General features: G+C 41.8%; 1 protein-coding gene across 2 annotated transcripts in view; it reads left to right on the forward strand.

Moving 5' to 3' along the window:
* The window catches only part of IQGAP2 (IQ motif containing GTPase activating protein 2), a 287962-nt gene that overhangs the window by 30174 nt on the left and 237999 nt on the right, over positions 1–19789 (forward strand). For both annotated transcript variants that reach the window (XM_028114559.2, XM_028114560.2), the window contains exon 2: positions 15305–15404. In XM_028114559.2, coding sequence (XP_027970360.1) covers positions 15305–15404 — 100 coding nt within the window. The remainder of the gene's footprint in view (positions 1–15304; positions 15405–19789) is intronic.

Raw genomic sequence — 19789 nt, forward strand, 5'->3', positions numbered from 1 at the left:
AGAGGTTAAACATTGGGTGTGTGTAACCTGTCTCCTCACTTACTGAGTCACTACTCAGCCAGAACCTCTCCCCCCCTTTTTTTTCTTCCTACGTTTATAATCGTCAAATAATAGGGTATAGGAATAAAGACCAAATTCATTCTGCTTCGATCTAAAGAGATACATTGAAAGTTTAAATAAACCATGTCCTGGGTGAATTTTTTTCTGGAAGAGGCTGTACAATGGGAATGCCACAGTTTATAATGAGAAAATAGATTCAAGTTAATAATATCCAGAGTTTTAAATCATCATTATAGAACCTCATTTCAATATAAGAGTTATCTGGGGCGCCTGGGTGGCTCAGTCGGTTAAGCGTCTGCCTTCGGCTCAGGTCATGATCCCAGGGTCCTGGGATCGAGTCCCACATTGGTCTCCCTGCTCTGCGGGGAGCCTGCTTCTCCCTCTCCCTCTGCCTCTCCCCCTGCTTCTGCTCTTTCTCTCTCTACTTCAAATAAATAAATAAAATCTTTAAAAAATATATAACAGTTATCTGACCATAAAATGGATGGGAGCAGAGGTTATGGTAGATGTATAAATCTTAAAGTTAAATGTTGTCCCCTTGCATATATACAGAGAGACAGAGCTGTGTATGGAAGAGCATGGATTCTGCTCTTGGAAGGATAAAGATAATTCATAACAGATATGCTCGCGCCAAGAACTTATTTAGAACCAAAGAGCTTTTGGGTTATATGCTGGGGTGTGTAGAGAATGAGCTTGCTTAGTTTTATCTACCAAATTGGAGTACATCTACCTTCCAAGAGTTTTGAATAACTTGAATGAAGAACAGACTTGGAGCATCCAACATCAAACAGCCCATCTCTGAAAAAAGATGTATAAAAACAGATGGAATGAGCTATCATCCCACTTATGGGATAAGTGGGTCAAGTGCCTCGAACGGGATGCTTCCCAGGAACGACCCGTCCCTGCTGGTTGTGCATCTCGGCTGCCCGCACATGCGCAGCCAAGTGTAAGCTAAGTTGAGTCAGCACCGAGACCTGTACGCAGTGAAACCCCTGGCAGGCGGTGCGCCGGTCCGTGCAGCCCGCACCGTACACTTGACACGGCTGCTTGCCATGCCAGCCTTACCGAGTGCGGAGGTGGGGACTCCTGTCTTAAACTCTGCACCACAGATGAGCTGGGGACTAGAATGCCCAGTGGCTGATTGCTAAAAGTGAGACTGAAACGAGACAACTCGTGCTTATTGGCCCTGAAGCTGTGCCCGGGCCACTTCTCTTCATAACCCCTTTTTTCCGTGAGTTCCGTCTCTTCTGCACTGAGGGCGATTTTTTTAATAAGAAAAGTCATGAATACGCGGTTTGGGGGAACCTAGAAGTGTGCGGAGGTTGAGAGAGGGCCGAGAAAGGCAGATTTGCGTCTCCTGAAGGCGATGGGCCAGTAAGTCCGGGCGGGTGCTAGACTCCTTCCCACGTGTCAGCCTCACTGATCTCAGGCAAGTGATTCAGTGGTTCCAAGTCTCTGTTTCCACATCTGTATAATGTCACAGGATCACTGTGGGCTCAGTGCAGCAAAACTAGTGCCAGGAGAATCTGCCATGTGAGCACTGGTCGGGGGGTGGCGGTGGAAGGGGGGATGTGAAGGAGCCAAAGCCTCACCAGCTGCTCCCCCCAGCCCCTCTCCTGGTTCCTCTCCTCACTTAGTCCTGTAGCCCTGCTTCTCCACGCTGTCAGTCACAGCTGCCTTTATTTTCTTTCTGGACCTCTTTCTGCCCTTCATCATCTTCTAGATAGCTCTTACTCTTTCCAGCATGACCGCGGGTGGGGAGGGGGGAATGCTGGGTTGGGGGAAGGTCTGGAGCTGCCCAAGACCTGGGCAGAGGAATCCACCTCAGGGCAGAAACCCGTGTAGTGCAGCCCGCGGCTCTCTGACCAGGGGACACCGCAGGATGGAAGTGGATGGTGGACCCGGAGAGGGACTGGGGAGCCTGGATTTTGAAGAGCAGATCCAAGACTTTTGGTTTAATCTCCATCCCCACCTCCCATGGATGCAATGCTGAATATGTGCCAAGGGAAAGCAAATCCTTGTTGACTGAATACTGGTGAACTGGCAAAATAAGGAACTTGGCTTGAGTATTTAATAGTAATTACAGTAATTTTATGTCACTGCCTTAACAACTGAGGCCCAATGAACTCTGTATGATTCCCTTGCCATTATGTGTGTTATTAGATGTGCCAGGTTAGCTTTGTTGAAAGAGCTTTTTATCGATAGAGTGAAACTCTGCCCTGCTCTTGGAGTATGAGCTATCATGTGGTGCCATCAAACAACTGTTCTCCTTTCAACTACACTGCTTAGAAGCAGCAGTAAAGTGTCCTGGATAGTGTCCCTGTTCCTCTCAAGAAATGCAGAGACCTTTGCGAGAGTGGGGAGGGGCAGAGCGGAGACTCTGAAGGCTAGGAGTGGGGCAGAAGGGGCAGGAGACAAAGCACAAGACTGCATCTTGAGTGCGTGTGCACTTCACTTATTTTTCTTCATTGACTTCTCTACCTGTGTTTCCCCACCAAACTTTCTCTCCTCTTTTTCAAACCCGACTTCAAACACTTGTAATCTAGAAAACTGGCCCTGATTAATCCCATTGCTGAATAATCTTTGCTCTTCCCCTTGGCTTTTCTGTTCTCTGTCCTGTAACTAATTTGTCCTTTTTCCAAAGGAACTTTCCAGCATGTCTCCGGCATTAAATAGGCGTTCTGTTAGATCGTAAACTCTGAGGGGCACAGAGTCCTTTCTCCCACCCCACTCCATCCCTTCTCTCTACCCCTGCTGTGCACTGAAACTATTTAGCCGTTAGTTAGAGACTTTGCCACATACCAAAAGAAACATATTCTGTTGTTGTATTTATTGGATTTTATTACAAGGCGTTTGGAAGGCATTTTAGGACTCTGCATCTCCATTAATTCTCTGTCAGCATTTTGCACCTAGTGAACCAATAGTAAGTTTCCATCCTCACTGGGCTTCATCATCATGGACACTTGCGCTGCACAAATGCTAGCAAGGTTCTCATGTCTGGAGTAGAAACAGCGACTTAATTCTGCAATTGTATTCAAATCCTCTAAGGAGCTGGTGGCTGACACACGCTTTGGCTGTCTCCTCTGATGTGCAGTAAACATGTGGTGTAGTTTATGTACAGTACTGTCGTCCAGTCCCCAGCCAAGAAAGAACTGCCGGAGGGAGATCAGTTATTAATTTAAGTCTGAAGCAGAAGAGCATGAATTCCATTTTACATGGTTGCTGTTCTGGCTGTTGTATAAAGCTTTTCAGTCTTGGACCAAAGAAGCATAAGATCTTGAAAACCTTGGTGTCGTTCATCGTGCTCATAGAATATCCACTTTTCTAAACTTGGGACCTTGTACTGAGTGTTAGAACAAAAAGCACACAACAAGCCAAAACCAAAATATTTTCAGCTTTGCTGCCCAAGTGGGGTAAATTCTTTCCCACAAGAGGGCCATTCCCAGCGTATTTTATACCCTTCTCGAGAAGTTTACAAAATTAGGGTTTGTATACATTCTCTGCAGCCTGCAGACTTGACGTTAGCTTCACCCACCCTTGCCAACTCAACTCCTTTCCAACACCAGCCATTCCACTTCCTACTACTGCTCCCTGTACTGTTGACATAAAAGAGTAAAAATATGTTTGCTCTAAGAGAATAGGGTACTTCCAAAAGTTTGATAAAAACTAAACACGAGCCAAGAGTTGGTTTTAAATACAAACCAGGTCTGTCATCTAGCTCTGGGACCTTGAGCAAAGCATTTAAACCATTTTACTCTTAGACAAGGGGAAGTAATTTATACTTGTCCATTTATCTGTTAGGGCTGTTGCCATCGTAGGAGACAATTTTTGTGGTAACACTTTATGAATGTATAGGCCTTCTCTGAAACAAAAGAGCCCGACTTACTTGGTTTAAGTCCTGCTGTTTGATATTGGTACCGTATGTGGTATAACATGATTTCTCACAAGTCTGGTCTCCCACCAACCCTCAATGTGTGAAATGATGGTGATTTCATGTCCTCCTCAAAAACTGAGAAACTTCTTGATCATGATAGCTAGCCTAACTTGCATTAGCCAACAATCCAGTTGAAATGTATTCTTGATCCATGACCGTATTGTCAAAATATCTCCATTTGCATGGTATGATCCATTTAAGAGCTGAGTTTTGGCATAGTTAAAAAATTGACGGTCCTGAATCATGTGTTAATTCACACTCACTAACAAACAGCATATCCTTGCATTAATAGTGCCCTTATGTTCTACATCCTAGCCTTCTAATTGAGTCTGTTATATTAAACTTGTCTTCTAAATATACGTTGAGATTGGAAGGTAGCCCCTTAGTATATTGCTAGAACAGTGGAATGCTTCCACTTTTCTTCTCTTTAATTAAATAAACTTACGTTCATGTAAAGTGGCATATCAGGGGACTTTCTGGTGCTGAGCCATTTCTACCTCCACCATCTGAAGTCATAAAATGAGTTGGCTGCTCCTTGTGGGCTTCCTTTTTCTTCCCCTGTACGATGCTCTGCTTCATTCTGTTTGTTGCCAAATTCTGCCTTCACAAAGCATCACGCTACGTTTTTCTTTCTTCTCCCTGATTCAGACTTGTGAGGTTTCATGTCACACAGGTGTGTTGGAGCCTCTTCATTCTTCAGATGAGGTCCCCTTCCATTCATTCCATTTCGTTTTGGTCTTAACCCCACCTGTTCTCTCCCATCAGCTTGTCTCACCCAAGCATTTAGGCATGGAAGGCCTTGAGACAGAATATCATGGCCTTTGTCATCTTCCTCTCTGCTGTCTTTGAACTTCCGTGATCTTTTTTCCTCATTAAGCTGATTAATAATCGTTGCACATTTTCAATTGTCTGATCCTTCTCTGGAAGTTCAAATGGAGCAATTAGTGCATGGAAGGCATGCTTCACAATGGAACTGGATTTTTTTTTTATTAAGATTTTATTTATTTGAGAGAGCGAGAGAGTGCATGTGCAAGTGCGAGTTGGGTGAGGGGCAGAGGGAGAAACAGGTTCCCCGCTGAACAAGGAGCCCAATGTGGGGCACGATCCCAGGACCCTGGGATCATGACCCAAGCCGAAGGCAGAGGCTAATCAACTGAGCCACCCAGGCGTCCCTGGCTGTGACTTTCTAGACACAAGGAAAATGTGTATGATTCAAAAAGTTAAAAGACCCCAGAGACTCCTTTAAAAAACAAGGGCTTTAACATTTACTATTTCCTTTTAGGCATTTTTTTTCCCCTCAATTACAGTGCATGTAATAACATAACCTTACATAATTATTACGGATATATACCCATTACATATATATGTTGAGTATGTGTATACATGTGTGGAATTCAAATTTTGCTTTCTTCAATTTATGTAATTTCAAATACATTCAGTTTGCAAGTTATATGGAGATACGCACTAAAGCCATTGAGTGAGGGGAAAATTAAGTATAATCAATTATCCTTGAAAAACTAGCTGATTATCTGTTGTCTTTATTATGCATATCTATAAAATTAATATTTTATAACTTATTTAATAATTGGTTATATTACAATTTAACTGTAAAATAATTTTAAATGTATGTGATTTTTTAAAGTATTCATTCAGCAGTTTCATGGGGGTTGGTAGCATTATTCCCATTGTACAGATGATAAAACTGAGTGTCTAGTATACTGATCTATAACTGAACGTGGCAGTATTACGGGCGTATTTAACCCCAAATCTGCTTCCCTTTCCACTCAGCCACACATCTTCATCACATGTTTTTGTCAGCGCAGTCAGAAATTCAGCTTTTGGGGGGAAAGAGGAGTAGAGTAAAGGAGGGCCCCTGAGGGAAAAAAATGTTTAATTTTCTCAAATGTGTTCTCAGTATTTATTGATCATATAACTTTGCTTATGATGTGAGGTATCACGTAAGCACATTAAGTACTTATGTTGACATTTTTGTTTTTATTTTGCCTTTGTTACTATCCCTGTGTTCCTGGTAAGTGTAACTTGGCGATGCTGAATATTACCTTAATATTTTTTTTCCTTTGTTGAACTACATTTGGGATGACAGCATCTCTGAGAAATAAGCCTCTCATTTTACTTTCTATACTTTTTCAAGATAGCATTAATTTATATGGTTTGCAGTAGGAAAAACAAAGTCACACAAATCTATCTGCTAGTTAGTAACAACACCCTCCGAAAAGCTTAATCATCGCTGGGCCGGTCATCAAACACATGCAGGGAGGCAGTGATATTGTGGTAGAGTAGAAAGATCAGAACTTTGGAATCCGGGTTGTTTGGAATCCCAATTCTGCCATTTACCGGTCTTTGTGATCCTTGGATTACCTAAACCTGAATTACCTAACCTCCCTGAGTTTATTTCCCACCAGAGAAGTAAAGATTGAAATTCCTATCTTAAGGGGGGGGGGGGGTGCAGGGACTAAGAGATAATGTATATAAAATACCTGGCACATAGTAAATGCTCATTAAGTGTTAATCTCTTCCGTCTGCTAGGTTTCATGCATGCATTACAAAGAGCTCACACTGATTAGAGAAATAAGACCTATGCCCTTGGGTGACTGGGTGGCTCAGTCGGTTAAGCATCTGCCTTCGGCTCAAGTCATGATCCCAGAATCCTGGGATTGAGTCCCGAGTTGGGCTCCCTGCTCTGCAGGGAGTCTGCTTCTCCCTTTGCCTCTCCTCCCACTTCTTCTCTCAAACTTTCTCTCTCTCTCAACTAAATAAATAAAATCTTAAAAAAAAAATATGCCCATGAAACATGCAGGAAAGACACCCTACTCAAAACCAAGAGGTTGTTTTGTTTTCTTGAACTAGTTGCGATTGCTTATTTTCTCCTAATAGTTGAAGAAAAATTAGACTAAGACTCAGTAGTCTATTGTCTTCTAAGGCTCGAACAGCTTTGTAGAAATCTCTGATATTCTGGTTTACTTGGGGTAGTTTTTCAGAGGATAGGGACAGAGTGTTAGCAGTGACTTGCTACTCCCTGAGAACAGCCCAGGGAACTGTCATTATATAACCTGCTAAGTCTGTTCAACAATAGTAAAATATCCTAATTCCCCTGAGGTATTCAAGTTACAGTAAGGGGCACCTGGGCAGCTCAGTCAGTTAAGTGTTGGACTCTTAGTTTCAGCTGGGGTCATGAACTTGGGATGCTGGGGTCAAGCCCCACGTGGGGCTCTGCCCTCAGCATGGGGTTTGCTTGGGGTTCTCTGTCTCCCTCTGCCACTCCTCCTGCTCATGCACGCTTGCTCTGTCTCTTTCTCTCTAAAAATAGATTTTAAAAAATCTTTAAAAAAAATAATCTGTGTCCTTATCTATAGAGAACAGGGAGAATAATTTTAGGACCGGTTCTACATGATTTGGAACATTTTGCACTGACCATCTTAAGCATAAACTGTTCATACTCAAGTAGAGATGACTTGAATTCCTTTCTCTTTTAAAAATAGTGGAAGCTCATCCAGACGAAAGGTTTTACAATTCCTTCTGTAATTTTAACTGTTGGAGCTACAATTTTTAAATTGGTCTTGGAAACTTGACAGTCCTTTCTTCTTACTGAGATCTGTGTAAGGATGATGGAGTGTGTAGGAGCAGGCAGTGAACAAATGGAATTTTACTTGTGCCTACTTGGAAGCAAAAGAAGTGCTTTTTGCTCCTCAAATATTTTTTGAAACAATAAATAATAAATCCCAAATCTAGCAATCATTGCCTTTAGTTCTTCCCTCAAATGGAGCAAAGTCCTAGATCCTTCCTATCCCAGTCTGCGGGGTGGACCTTAATAATCTCTCTATGGCCTGCTTTGAATTTCTAGACTATAAAAAGTGCGACATTCTTCAGGGGCGCCTGGGTGGCTCAGTCATTAAGCGTCTGCCTTTGGCTCAGGCCACGATCCCAGGGTCCTGGGATCGAGCCCCATGTTGGGCTCCCTGCTCCGCGGGAAGCCTGCTTCTCCCTCTCCCACTTCCCCTGCTTGTGTTCCCTCTCTCGCTGTGTCTCTCCCTGTCAAATAAGCAAGTAAAATCTTTTTTAAAAAAAAGTGTGACATTTTTCAGATTTGCACAGTGGACCAAAATGAATTTTATTCTCTGTGGAGATGTAGACATGAGGTTCTGTCCTGAAAAGGTGTCCTAGGTTTTGAGATTCAGAGTTGGTAGAAACTGATGGCATTTTAGATGCTCAAGCAAGATCACATTCTTGTGGGAAACATGTTTGGAACCTTTTGTTTCAAAGTGGGATCAGAGAACACTCTTTCGTAGGTATGTCTGAAAGCAATGTATGTCAAAAGCATACTTGCAGAAGAGGATTAACCATTTTCACAAAGCCTGAGATATTTTGTTCTTTTTCTTGAGTAAATATGACAAAGAAGTTTCCTAAGTCTTCTGGGCCTTAATAACCTCACTGGAAAAAGGAGATGGGTGGCCGGAAACTCGAACTCTTATAAGTAACTTGTGTAGTTTTGGGCGGTTACCTTCTTTCCTCACCTAGGAAATTTTCCTTCCAATGCTGAGCTTGAAGATTTAGGGCTTTGCCTTATTAAAGGAAGCAACCACAGTGTCTTATAACCCTGTCTAACCGGAATATCCTCTGAAGTTGTGTGTTGCTGTACAACTTTGGAGAGTTCTTAGAAATGTGTGATGGAAAGAAGTTCCAGGAAAAGTGTGGAGGGCAGGCATTAAAGTTCATCTTCCGTTAGGATCTGGACAGTACGGCTGTGTTACCATTAGGGCATTGGACTTGGTAGGACTAAACCTGTAAAGGACACAGCATCTCTGCTTGTGAGCACAAAGCTGAGCACACCACTTAGCAGCTTTTACTGAGCACTACTATTTACCTGGCACTTGGTAGGGGTGGATGAGGTAGGAGCCCCTGTACTCAGTGTCCCATAATTTTAGTCACTTGATAAAACTTCAAATGTTTTTAACACGTCATGGCACGCTGTATCATTGTTAAAAATTCTTTAGAGTACCTGAGAATATGCATTGGGTTGCATATAACTTCAACCTCAGTTTTGTATATTTTTCAAAAGAAGACTCAGATTAGGGAAGTTGGATCATGTCTAGATCAAGTAGCTGGGAAATGCTTCAGGAAGCTGGTGTGAAGCCAGAATATATCATGCGTCAAGTTTATTGAGTGTTTCGCCTTAGTGGAAATTTTGGACTGGGGGTTCTCTCATCTTTATATTCCACCCCTGTGCCTTGCTCATTTTAGGGTCTTGGAATCAATTCTCTTCCTTCTAGTTCCTTCCTTGGGGTATCTGTCTCTGGTAGCCATTGTTTAAGTCCCCAATATGGGGAGATAACCACTTCGCTATGCTCTGCTGGCTAAAAGCTGATCACAAATGTTATAAGCTGGTTCAATACACATTTGAATTGAATTACATATTCAGGACTGAAGATTTCCAGGGCTCCTTAAAGAAATTTTGAGTCACCCAGAATCATAATGTGTGTACCAGTCAGAATGGCTAAAATTAACAAGTCAGGAAACGACAGAAGTTGGCGGGGATGCGGAGAAAGGGGAACCCTCCTACACTGTTGGTGGGAATGCAAGCTGGTGCAGCCGCTCTGGAAAGCAGTATGGAGGTTCCTCAAAAAGTTGAAAATAGAGCTACCCTATGACCCAGCAATTGCACTACTGGGTATTTACCCCAAAGATACAAATGTAGGGACCCAAAGGGGTACGTGCACCCCGATGTTTATAGCAGCAATGCCCACAATAGCGAAACTGTGGAAAGAGCCAAGATGTCCATCGACAGATGAATGGATAAAGAAGGAGTGGTATATATACACAATGGAATATTATGCAGCCATCAAAAGGGATGAGATCTTGCCATTTGCAACGACGTGGATGGAACTGGAGGGTGTTATGCTGAGCGAAATAAGTCAATCAGAGAAAGACATGTATCATATGACCTCACTGATATGAGGAATTCTTAATCTCAGGAAACAAACTGAGGGTTGCTGGAGTGGTGGGGGGGGTGGGAGGGACGGGGTGGCTGGGTGATAGACATTGGGGAGGGTATGTGCTATGGTGAGCGCTGTGAATTGTGCAAGACTGCTGAATCACAGATCTGTACCTCTGAAACAAATAATGTAACATATGTTAAGAAAAAGAAAAGAAGAAGATAGCAGGAGGGGGAGAATGAAGGGGAGTAAATCGGAGGGGGAGACGAACCATGAGAGACGATGGACTCTGAAAAACAAACAGGGCTCTAGAGGGGAGGGGGGTGGGGGGATGGGTTAGCCTGGTGATGGGTATTAAAGAGGGCACGTTCTGCTTGGAGCACTGGGTGTTATGCACAAACAATCATGGAACACTACATCAAAAACTAATGATGTAATGTGTGGTGATTAACATAACAATAAAAAATTTAAAGTAAAAGAAATCATAATGTGTGTATAAAATGCTAAACTCTAGTATGGTACTATGAATTGATGCTTTATACCATATTTTAACCTGCTTTTCCTTAAAGGAACATGTTTTAAATACTACCATTTCATCAAATAGAGATTCCTAGTCCTGGTGTTTGTGATTCTTGCTGACCCATCCTCCATTGGAGGGAGTATATCCCTACCTATCTAAGCATCCTGCAATTATGTCACACTTTGAGTTGTTTAACTATAATAAAAACTTGCTGAGGGACTTCCTGTGTCATGCTTTGTATCTGCCCATAGAACAGACTGGCACAAAGCAGCCCCTCAAATATTTGTCGAACAAGTGAATGAGTTTGAATACCAAGGAGATGGTGGCTTTGGTGTCTGTGCGTGTGAAGGAGCAAGTAGAGTAGCGGAAATTAAGTGACCAGGCAAACTCCTTAATGAATGAGGTAGGTCTTCAGGCTGTTTTCACATTGGATTTTATGGACGTTCTTTGGAAAATGCACTCCTTAAGTTTCCTTCCATCGCTAAGAGTTTTACTCAAAACCTTCTCTACCAATGCTTGTTCTGCTCCTTACACCTCTGAATAAGCCCTCTCATGTGATTTCCCTAGAATGTTAGCACTTTAAAGTACCATCTTTTAGCCAGCGTCCGCTAATGTTACAAAAGGCATTTTGTGAGTTGCTTATAGTTCTGGAAGCTGCTCTTTACAATGTCCTCGTGCCTCTTAGGGTTCGAGGCAGCAAGTAAAGGTGAACTTCAGAGGAAATCACAGTTAGTCAAGCTGCCTTAACATAAAAGTGGTTATGAGGGCCCTTGGGTTTGGTGGTGACAAACACCTGTCCTGGTTCGCTCTGATTTAGCAGCCGCGGGGCCTGGGGCAATGAGCAGCGGCTGCAGAGCTGAGGGATCTGGGCTCCAGCCCTGGCTGTGCCAGTGACCCAGGGAGTATCCGCGTGCCATCCCTTGCCCTCGCAGGACCCGTTTCCTAATTTGTAAGAAGGAGATAATGTCTGTCGTTCAGGGGGATGATGAGGACCACACAGTAACAGGGGAGAGTGCTTAAGTCGTGCTGAAGTGGATGATTTTATCAGTTCCGTGATGGCTTTTTAAATGGCAGGGTGATTATCCATGCCAGGGGTTCTTATCAGAAATTGCTACTTAGTCAACATTGAATAATGCAGAAAAAGCAGCAGTCATCCTATCTTGCCTTCTGCTGTGATTCAGACATTCTCACACTCCGAACCTTAGCATATGCTTTGACCATAGGTCATGAAGGCAGGAAGGTGAGGCTGAAGTGGATGTGGTGGGGAGGGCAGTAGCCAGATAGGTGGTCCCGAGGGCCAGGTCAGAAGGGAAGGAAGGTGTAAGCAGGCAAATCAAACTACCCACATAGATACTTTAGAGCCCTCGTATTCACCATTCCTCATAAGAGATGATTTGTTTGTCACATATTCTTATGGAGCACGTAGCCTGTGCAGGATAGTGAGCCAGAAACGTTGAGGACACAAATTTGCCTTCTAGGAGTTTACTATTAAATGAAGCAGTATAGGAGGTGCCAGGAGAGAGCACATTTTGAGTGGGAGCAAACAGGGAAGACAGGGAAGGAAGTGATTGTTGAGTTGAGCCATCAAGATGGGCAGAATTCTATCAGCTGTGGCCAATATGTTGGAAACTGCCATTTAAAGCTTTGTGGGGTGTGTATGTGTGTGTTAATTCAAACATTTAGTCAAATCTTCCCTTTGGATGGGGTGAGGTCATAGTTAGAGAGCTTCTCAGCAGCTCTCCTGGACTGGTGGGTTCTTGCGTGGCTTGTGCAGGGAGATGGGGGTTGAGGCCTAGGAACCGAGTGCTGTTAAGATTTCTGGTCCCTCCTGGGTCGGTTGATTGAGGTGGGAGGAAGTAGCAGCCAAAAAGGAAGGTGGCAGTGAGAGTGGCTCCTTTAGAAAGTGACTCCTGCACTCCTACTTAAAAGTTGGGGAGGGTAGGACAATCATGTGGATTCATACTAGGAGTTTTATATTGTTTTCAAGCTTTAATGTGTCTGAAGTTACTATAAAATGAAGTGTCCTGTCAGAAATAGGAGACCATCTTTAGACTAAAATTAGAACAAGAAACTAGAAATCATGTGGTGTCTTGGGGATGAAGTGTTAGGAACAGTGGAAATAGAGGAATAGGTGAGGAAATGTGGGCATGCCAGTTACCTTCTGAGAAAACTCAAGATAAGAAAAGCATAATTTGCAAAATATCTTCATTTACGGGATGATGCTGAGCTCACTTCATGAAGGTAATTTTTCAGCACAGGGCTGTGTGTTCTCTGTCTTCAGGGAACCATGATAAATGTGGGGGGGGCATGTAGATGAATCAAGAGTCCTTTCCCGTACAGAACCCCATCTTGTAGAGGGAGATGTGACTGAGCTTCTGTGATGAATGATGTAATAGAAAGGTGAACAAAGTGCTGAGGAAATTAGGTATATCCTCACTTGGAGATCCACAGAATTTTGCTTGAGAAGATGTCACACACAGAAGGTGGAAGAATGGCTTTCCAGGCAGAGAGAAAGTGGAGTGCAGAAGCACTCGAACCTAAAATGTTGTGGTATGGTGCTGGAATATAGCGCTCTCTGGAAGAAGTGACTGGAATGCAGGCTGCTCGTAGGGCAGGAGTAGGAAAGTCTGCTTGAGCTTTGTTCTGGAAGAAATGAGGACCCATCACAGGTTTTGCGAGGGAGAATAACATCTGCAGGACTGTGTGTTTGAAAGATGCTCTGGTGGTAGTGAGGAGAACGAGTGGAGGAGGGGCGCCTTGAGGCTATTTGAGGGCGGTTGCAAGAGTCCAGGGGAGAGGGGCGCCTGGGTGGCTCAGTCGTTAAGCGTCTGCCTTCGGCTCAGGTCATGATCATGATCCCAGGGTCCTGGGATCGAGCCCCGCGTCGGGCTCCCTGCTCAGCGGGAAGCCTGCTTCTCCCTCTCCCACTCCCCCTGCGTGTGTTCCCTCTCTCGCTGTGTCTCTCTCTGTCCAATAAAAAAGAAGAGTCCAGGGGAGAGACAGCAAAGACCTGGGATCTTGAGGTGGGGGTGCAGAGGAGGTGGTTCCAGAGCTTGGTACTTCTCCTAAACTCGAAATCTCTCTTTCAAAGTTCATATCAGATTGAGTTTATTAAGAAAAAGAAGATGCTTTTGACAAACACAAATCTTCATTGACCCTTATTGATACTGTTGGTCCAGGATGAGGTTTCCCTGTTTCGAGGAATGGAGCCATACCGGGAAGTTGAGAGTGGTAGGAAGGGGGGATGGGGTAAGGGTAGTGAGATGTGTGGAGACACCTGCTTCTCTGGCCCAGTTTGGTTATAGCCAAGCCTGTTCTGGTGCTCTTCCACATCTCCCCTTTCTCTTCTGCTGGTTCCTTTTCTTCCTCATCTATAAAAAGAGACATTTTCCTAAGTTCTTCCATACTGGTTTTTTTTTTTCCCCTATCCTATCCACACATTTCTAGCCCTAATGTTTCTACTTTTCACTTGTGCAAATGACTTCAAACCTGTTTGCTCTTGTAAAGTGGGACAAATTACCTGCCTCATATTGTCATGAGACTTACGTGAGACAGTTCGTAAGAAACACGGCCTAAGGGCTTGAAACAAACTAAGCACTTGGTAAATAAGCATCTAGCATGTTTTTATATGCTTATGGAATTCTGCCATATTTTATATTGATGTAGAGTTAAACCCTTCTTTTTTGAGTTCTTTAAGGGTTCTGGTATTCTTTTTAGATCTTAAGCATTTAGCATTGTACTTGCTCCAGTAAGAGTTCAAAATTTGGTCTTCCTTCCTTTTGTTTGCCACGATGATATTTTGGACTCATCAGTAGGGCACGGGACTGGCCTTTCTTAGGGATGGACGGATGCTTGGAACCAGGGGTGTCGTTTATGAAATTGCTGATTGGAACTCGTGGCTGCGGAAGAAAAGAGCATACTGACATTCCTGCCCCATGTGACCATATCCCTGCTACACACATATCTTGTGTTCATTAGAGGAACAATGTAACAAACTGGAAACCAAATTGATTTTATAGTTATCATAATTAAAGTTCAGGATTGAAGAAGGAAAAGGAATTCCTTGTTATGAGAAAGGAATGTTGTCATGAAAACTGACGGCTAAGAGTTGGCTGATGTGACAGGTGAGCGCCTGCTCTTGAGACTCTGGGCAGAGGAAATGCACTCAGGAAATGGGGAGGCCATGTTCTCTATAGAAAAGCAAAGCTGAATTGTGGAAGTTTATAAACTAGGTTTGTGTTGGAATAGAGTGTGGGCTTGAAAACTTCTCACTTGATGGCTCCTTTGTTTTGTTCTTTTGGATGCCTGTTGACCAGGAAGGTTAGTCTCACAAAGGCCAAGAAATATGTGAAGGAGGAATCTCAGAGTTTGGCATCTATAAAATAGGGTTTGCACTGGATGAGAAGCTTTAATTCCCTTTAGGAGTGGGAAAACACATGTCCTTGTAGATTATTTGTTAAACCTCAGAATTTCCAGGAAGGTCCAAGCTGAGCCACTGGGCCAATTCTACAAGCTTGTTAAGGAAAGTTGTTGCAAGTGGACCGTGCTCGAATTGATTTGAGACTGTCTAAATTCTACGGCATCATGTCTATGAACTACGACTGTTCTCATTCTATGTAGTAATTTTAACCCATACTGCATTTTTTTTTTTTTTTTTGCTAGCAATGACATATTGTAATAACGCAAAGGCAAATCTTTCTATGCCTGATGTTTCAATACCCCTGTCTTTCAGGGTCCAATGTTGAATTGCATGAGTTTTTTTTTTCTAGTTGTTGTCTCAGGTGTTTATTTGATGAATCCTGCCCTTAGGAGTAATGTGACACTCTCCTCTATTTTTAGCTATTGTGGATGATGAAAGGCTCTCTGCAGAGGAGATGGATGAGAGGAGACGGCAGAACATTGCTTATGAATATCTGTGCCACCTAGAGGAAGCCAAAAGGTAAGATCCCAACACAGTCTACTTGCGCACCTTCTCTTAGATGCTCTTTGGGGTCCTATGCTTTTAACAATTCATTTGCAGTCTTGTTGGTAGCAGTGTAGCAGGAGAAGAACCACCTGTTTTTTCTGGTAAATGGTCAGGCTAATTGAGAGAAATTTGCTGCCACAACCAGGGTCAAGGCACTAGGGAAGCAGCTAGGCCTTCTTCCTCAGATTCTCCCAGGAAATCTCTGGCCAAAGAGCAGATTTTTTTCAAATTCCTCATCTCACTGGTCTGGATGTGGGAGAGCAGCAAAGACAGTGATTCAGCAATTCTATACGTTACGCAGGGCTCAACGCAATAAGTATACTTTAATCATGTTCACCCAGAGCGTCCTCAGATATTTTTCTCACCCCCACCCCAATAATTATAAATGCCCTATAGGATGGTATCATTTGGGACTGAAGTCCATCGGTCACTAGGTTAGAGAGTAGGTTTATGACTGCAATCTCCATTTTAACCCATGGGTGTGTGACCACTTTAGGATATGTTGTCTCTAAAATCATATTGACTCTTGAAGACTTTTTAGATTATAAGTAAATGTTGGTTTCTCTGAGGAGAAAGTGAAGATAAACTAATTTGTACTTAGGACTTAGGGCTCTGTGTCAGAGGAATCGGAAGGACTTTGTCCTGTGCTGGGTGAATACTGCTACAGTGCTCATATGCCATGAGTTACATTCTCATTTAGTGCTTCCTGCTGTGATTGAACAACAGTATTGTTCCATGGACAGATTATATGTTCCAGCTTTCTTAAGTATGTAGAAAATATTTAGGTAATGGTCATTGGTATTAATTATCTCTAATCACTGATAAATAGCTATCTACAGAGCTAGAAGAATGAAGTTTTTTTAAAATTATGTTCAGTTAGCCAACGTAGAGCAGTACATCATTAGTTTTTTTGTTTTTGTTTTTTCTTTTTATTAACATATAATGTATTATTTGTTTCAGGGGTACAGGTCTATGATTCATCAGTCTTACACAGCACACTTACACTTACCATAGCACATACCTTCCCCAGTGTACATCATTAGTTTTTGATGCAGTGTTCAACAATTCATTAGTTGCAAAGAATGAGGTTTTAAATCAGTGTTGTGTAGAAGAACATTCAGTGACACATGAGCTAATTTGGCCTCAAAATTGCATGAAAGGGGATTTCTCTGGGTTTTTTAATATTTTAACAGTATCTTATAGATCTAAGCTCTGAAGACTACTTTTAGAGGTTATTAAGTATGTGAAGCTGACAGGCTGCAGGTCACTGAAGACCCAATATTGGTAAGGTTATGAAAGACATGCTTTTAGTCAAGTTGTTGATAACAAAGATAAGGAGAGTGATTCATAAACATTCAAAATAAACATGCTTTCAGAGAAAATGTTGAGGGAGAGTTACTGGAAATTTTCTTCTTAAACACACTTTGTGTTCTAAGTTTTTGCCTCTTGTTTTTTCTAAGTGAGAAGCAGTGTCACACAGAGGAGATGTGTGACTGGGTGTCAGTGGACTGGATTTCCTGGTCCCAACATTACCACTTAGGAGCTCTGTGACCTTGGGCAGGTCATCTAACCTGTGGGAAATTCAGTTTTGTCTCCTCTCTAATGGGATGATAAATATGTTAGTGCAGTAAGGAGTTATCATTGTGTCATAAAATAAAAATGCTTAAATTAAAAAATCTGTTAGTGTCGCCTGCCCTACATCCTGGGGCTCCCCCCCCCCAAAAATCAACTAAAATCAAAAAGGCGTAAGTGTTCTACAAACTCGAGTACCAGTCAGGTATATGGTGATAAGCATAGTTTTCTCCTGAATGTTTCAAATGTATTAATACAGCTTGGAAGCTTGTCATATTCTTTAACATTTTCAAAATTTTGTAGTTGAATTTTGTTTTAGAAAAGTCCACAATTGGTCCAGGTTCTTTGAAGAAAGTTTAAGAATAGTTTTTTTTTTTTTTTAAGATTTTTATTTATTTATTTGTCAGAGAGAGAGAGAGCGCGTGCATAAGTAGGGGGAGCAGTAGAGGCAGAGGGAGAAGCAGGCTCCTCACTGAGCAAGGAGCCTGAGGTGGGACTCGATCCCAGGACCCTGGGATCATGACCTGAGCCGAAGGCAGACGCTTAACAACGGAGCCACCCAGGCATCCCAAGAATAGTTTTATTGAAAGAAAACACTATAAAATACACAACTTTTCCTATAAGATGGTTTTATAATTTTTTTTTACAAGAAGAGATCAGATGTAATATGTATTTATGAATCTTATTAATATCTGGACTTTTTTGTGACTTGCAGGGAACCTGATTCTTGGTCATGGAGTCTGTAAAAAATTATGTGGTCATTAATACATATGTGCATTATGTGAACTATGTATGTGAACTATGATTTCAGAAAGCATAATGTATAGAACTCTGATGGTCCTGAACTCAAGAAATGGGTGGATTAGTCTCTGTTCAAAAATTTGAGAGGGTTTGGCACATGATTGTTTTACAATGCTCATACCTTCGGAATTTGTCATAGTGGATTTATTATAGTGGATGCATGTGCATGTGTTAATGTAAGGGTGGTTGGCTGTTTCTTGTTTCTTAATTCAGTTGAACCGACTTTAGTGTATTTTAACTAAAAATGTGTGGGTTCTTTCTTTGTGCCTCTCTTTTTTCATTCCAGAGGTGAGAGCTGGAAGGATGTGTTTGTATGTCCTGTAACTCAGAATTTGTAAAAACTCAAAATTGTAATAGTCCATTATATATTTAATTTTGCTTTTATTAATTTCAAAATTCTATGATAATTATTAAACCATTTAAAAGTTACTTCATTCAGAGGAAATACCAGTACTAACACAAAAAGGACGATGGACTACTATGAACAATTATAAGCCAACAAATATGTTTAAGATAACCTAGATGAAGTGGACAAATTCCTAGAAAGATATAAACTATCAAACTGACTCAGAAAGAAATAAAAAGTGTGAATAGACTTATAACAAGCAAAAAGATTGAGTTAGTAATCAAAATATTGCCCCATTTTTCCAAAAAATATTAGAGGAGGGAACACTTCCCACCTCATTCTACGAAGACCAGTCAGTATTGCTTTGATACCACAACCAGACAAAAGTAGCTCAAGAAAATGATAGACCAATATCCCTATGAATACAAATACAAAAATCCTCAACAAAATAGTAGTAAACCAAGGCCAGTAACATATGTAAAGCATTATATGCCACTAAGTGGGATTTATCCTAAAAATGAAACTTTAGTTTAACTCAAAAATCAGTCAAGACAATTCAGTGAAGAAAAAACTGTCTTTTCTACAAATAATCCTGACACAACTGGTAATACACATAAAAATTAATTTGGATCCCTATCTCATGCATAATCTAATCTAAATGTGAGAACCACAACTACAAAACTCCTGAAGGAAAACAGGAGCAAATCTTTGTGATTTTGGGTTAAGCAATGGGTTCTGAGACTTGACACCAAAAGCACAAGCAAAAAAGAAAATAGATAAATTAGCATCATAAAAATTAAGTCTTTTTTTTGATTCAAAGGATATCATCAAAACGTGAAAAGTCAACCCACAAAATGGGAAAAAATATTTGCGAATCATATATCTGATAAAAGATTTGTATCCAGAGTAGATCTTATAACTCAACATAAAAAGTAAAAACCTAATTTTGAAGTGGACAAGGGTTCTAAATAGACATTTCACCAAATAAGATACAAATGTACAATTAGAACAGGGCAGGGTGATCATCAAGACAGTATGGTACTGGCACAAAAACAGACACATAGATCAATGGAACAGAATAGAGAGCCCAGAAATTGACCCTCAACTCTATGGTCAACTCATCTTTGACAAAGCAGGAAAGAATGTCCAATGGAAAAAAGACAGTCTCTTCAACAAATGGTGTTGGGAAAATTGGACAGCCACATGCAGAAGAATGAAACTGGACCATTTCCTTACACCACACACAAAAATAGACTCCAAATGCTTGAAAGACCTAAACGTGAGACAGGAGTCCATCCAAATCCTAAAGGAGAACACAGGTAGCAACCTCTTCGACCTCAGCCGCAGCAACTTCTTCCTAGAAACATCGCCAAAGGCACGGGAAGCCAGGGCCAAAATGAACTATTGGGATTTCATCAAGATAAAAAGCTTTTGCACAGCAAAAGAAACAGTCCACAAAACCAAAAGACAACCAACAGAATGGGAGAAAATGTTTGCAAATGACATATCAGATAAAGGGCTAGTATCCAAAATCTATAAAGAACTTATCAAACTCAACACCCAAAGAACAAAGAATCCAATCAAGAAATGGGCAGAAGACATGAACAGACATTTTTCCAAAGAAGACATCCAAATGGCC

This window comes from Eumetopias jubatus, unplaced genomic scaffold (genome assembly GCF_037043125.1).
Source record: "Eumetopias jubatus isolate StellerSeaLion01/CBP00866 unplaced genomic scaffold, mEumJub1_p1.0 scaffold_5, whole genome shotgun sequence".
Lineage (NCBI taxonomy): Eukaryota > Metazoa > Chordata > Mammalia > Carnivora > Otariidae > Eumetopias > Eumetopias jubatus.